Genomic DNA, 2,955 nt, shown 5'->3' with positions numbered 1-2,955 from the left:
AAAATATATTAACGATTATTAAAAAGAAAAATATATAAATAGCAATATTAAGCCCTCTATAAAAGTAATATAATAATAAAAACAATTTTACAACATTAAATAACCCTTCTCTAAAACTTTTACAAAGAAAAACCCTAGGTAAAGAAAACAAAATTTTCAATTCATCTACTGAATTCATCTTTTTAAAATTGAACGTTTGATCTTAAATAATTATAATAATAAACTAAGAACTAGAATATTATTTGTTGACTTGACTATCCCTTTTATATATATACATCACCTAAAAGTACTATTAATATATAATAATCTAAATTAAAAGAATCATTGATATTATATATGTTATAATAAAATTGAAGCCCACAAATGGAAGAAACAAACGATGGAATTTCATGAAATGTGAAACTTTTGTTGTAAAATCCTTTATTTATTTGTTTGTTTATTAATTGTTATTGTTATTATTTCTTCTTTTTGATTTGGTTAGTCAAATTCCCAAGTCCCCATCGATGAAGATTCGTATGAAGAAGTTGGCATCCATCATCATGAAAACTCCTGCCCTTTTATTTCTTTTAAGAAAAAAAAGTATCTTATTTGAAATGGCTCAATTTATAAGCATGAGTCATATTATATATATACATACGATATAAGCTTGCTTGCAATGGTAAACATGCTACAGAATACCCTCCAACTCCATCGAGTCGGTATTTCGATCCTATGAAGAATTATCTATTAAACATATGTGTAGGAGATCAAATGTAGATAAATATGAGAAAATTTATATTTTCGACCTTTTTCATATCTACATATTGTTGTAATTGGATCATTTCCTTTAAGCATATATTTTCATACATTATTTAGTTTGGAGTTTCTGTTTTGGTGGTACATAGGAAAGAATAAAAAAAAATGAAATCTTTGACCTCTAAGAATGGTAGATGTCATTTACGGTTAAGCTAAAACTTATAATTTGGAATATGATTTATTAATATTACAATGGAAAAGAAAAACCCTAACCCTAAAGTTAAAAGAGAGATGGGATGATACGAAGAGAGGGATGTGAAAGAATATTGAGCTAAAACGATATGATCTATATATGTTATCTCATAATAAACAACTTGGTTTTTATGCTAAATTAAGATTAGTTTATACAAATATATATATATATAATAACTCATTAATATAAAACACAGCTAATATACTAATATAATCCATCTTAAAAACGCTTAAAGAGAGTAAACAAAAAGCGTTTCATAATCATGAGAGGATGAGAAGAAAATCTACTGAAGAAAAAAAAAGATGGGAAATGGCTGATTTTTGAATTCCTTGATTAAAAAACTTACCAAAAAGAGAGAATTTAATTCGAATACTTCATCCATTTTGCTCATCTTTTGGTTCCTTTCTCATTTGCAATGGCACTAAGTCCTGTAAAAGCCCATGGTCTCGGACGGAAGCTTGCGGCGACGGTGGCTGAAATGAAATAGGAGGAGGATTATGGCTGGCCGCCACCGACGATGAGTTGATTGTTAGAAATGGCGGGGGTGGAGCGATATACATGAAGGGTTGGGAAGTGTTGTGTTGGAATAAAAGTCCGGTGGCGGTGGTGTCGTGATCGACGGTGAGGCTGTTGTTGGTGGATTCTGGTAAAACTCTGAGACTCCCTCGAGGCATTATTGGACTTTGGTGAGTGTGTTGGCCTTCGTACGTTGTAACGACTATCGTATGGTCGCCGGACGACCGCTCTACTCTCTTCTTCACACCACACCCTGCCGTTGTACAACGATAATAGCTTCTGTTTTACAAATATAACATCTTCATTACTAGGGTATTCAGGATATAAGAGTGTGGTTCGATCAAAGGGAAAGGTGTCATATCATTGTAATTTGTAAGAATATACGAACCTGGGGTAAGGGCTATTCTTCACAGCTTTTTGACCGTACTTTCGCCACCGGTAACCATCGTCGAGATGATCAATATCACTCTTTGTCATGAAAGCAAATCTGGGTTCTCTTTGCTTCTTCTGGTTCTTCTTTATTGGCTTCAACCTAAACCCAAGACAACAACGATAATTTTTTATTTATTATTATTATTATTTTTTAAAAAAGCACACTTTTTAATTTTCATTTCTTTTTTGTCCAAAAAGAGAGAAAGAAGCAAAAAAAAAAAGAAGGAAAGAATCATGGAAGCTCAAATTTAAACCAATAATTCTAAATTAAACAAAAACCCCAATAAAATCATATGCCTTTTTCCCCATAATTTCCTCATCATCAACCAAGCAAAGATCTATACTAAATAGAACACAATAAGTACTACACAACCAATATCTCTTATCATTCCTCAAGTAACGAACCAGATCCAATACAGACTAATAACATACCATTGTAGAGCAAGAGGAGAACACATCTCACTATCAAAATTAAAAAAAAAACTTACACTTTAGAAGCAGAAGGCTTGTCATGAGTCGTAGTACTGTTGTTGACTTCTTCAATGGCGGCAGCTTCATTGGATGAAGAAGAAACAGAGGAAGAATTAGGAGTGGTTGGAGCATTAACAACCTCGGAAGATTCCGGCACGGTGGAAGCCGGTGAAGAAAGTGGGGGAGCCGCCGTAGAAAGCAAATCGAAGAAAGAAGAAGGATTATTATTACTGTTACTATTATTGTTATTGTAATAATAAAAATCAAAATTAGAAGCTTTATGGGCATCACATGGCATGTCGAAAATACTGGAAAAAGAATCAAAATTAGAAGACGGAAAGTCATCTGAAAACACCGCCGGAGAGTAAAACCCGGCGGAATCATCAAACCCCATCCTTGATTCTTCTTCAAATTTCTTTTCCATTGGGATCGATCGATCGATCGGAAGATTTCTCTCTTCTTTTATCTTTTTTTTTTTTAAGACATGAGAAAATATATTCTTTGTTGTTGTTGTTTGAGAGAGAGTGTAAGAAAGAAAAAGAAAAAAG

The 2,955-nt window shown here is 32.7% G+C and overlaps 1 protein-coding gene across 1 annotated transcript; it reads right to left on the bottom strand.

Annotated features, from left to right (window-relative positions):
• Positions 1 to 1,051: 1,051 nt before the first annotated feature.
• LOC101218177 (probable WRKY transcription factor 48) lies at positions 1,052 to 2,955 on the bottom strand. Its single transcript, XM_011652785.2, has 3 exons — positions 2,425 to 2,955; positions 1,893 to 2,036; positions 1,052 to 1,783 (listed from the first exon to the last, which is right to left on the bottom strand). Exons 1-3 carry the CDS (start codon positions 2,829 to 2,831, stop codon positions 1,363 to 1,365), a joined length of 972 nt encoding a protein of 323 aa, XP_011651087.1. The 5' UTR covers positions 2,832 to 2,955; the 3' UTR covers positions 1,052 to 1,362.

This window comes from Cucumis sativus, chromosome 3 (assembly GCF_000004075.3).
Source record: "Cucumis sativus cultivar 9930 chromosome 3, Cucumber_9930_V3, whole genome shotgun sequence".
Classification (NCBI taxonomy): domain Eukaryota; kingdom Viridiplantae; phylum Streptophyta; class Magnoliopsida; order Cucurbitales; family Cucurbitaceae; genus Cucumis; species Cucumis sativus.
Note: the sequence above shows the minus strand (reverse complement) of the source record. Positions and strands in the feature narration are given on the sequence as shown.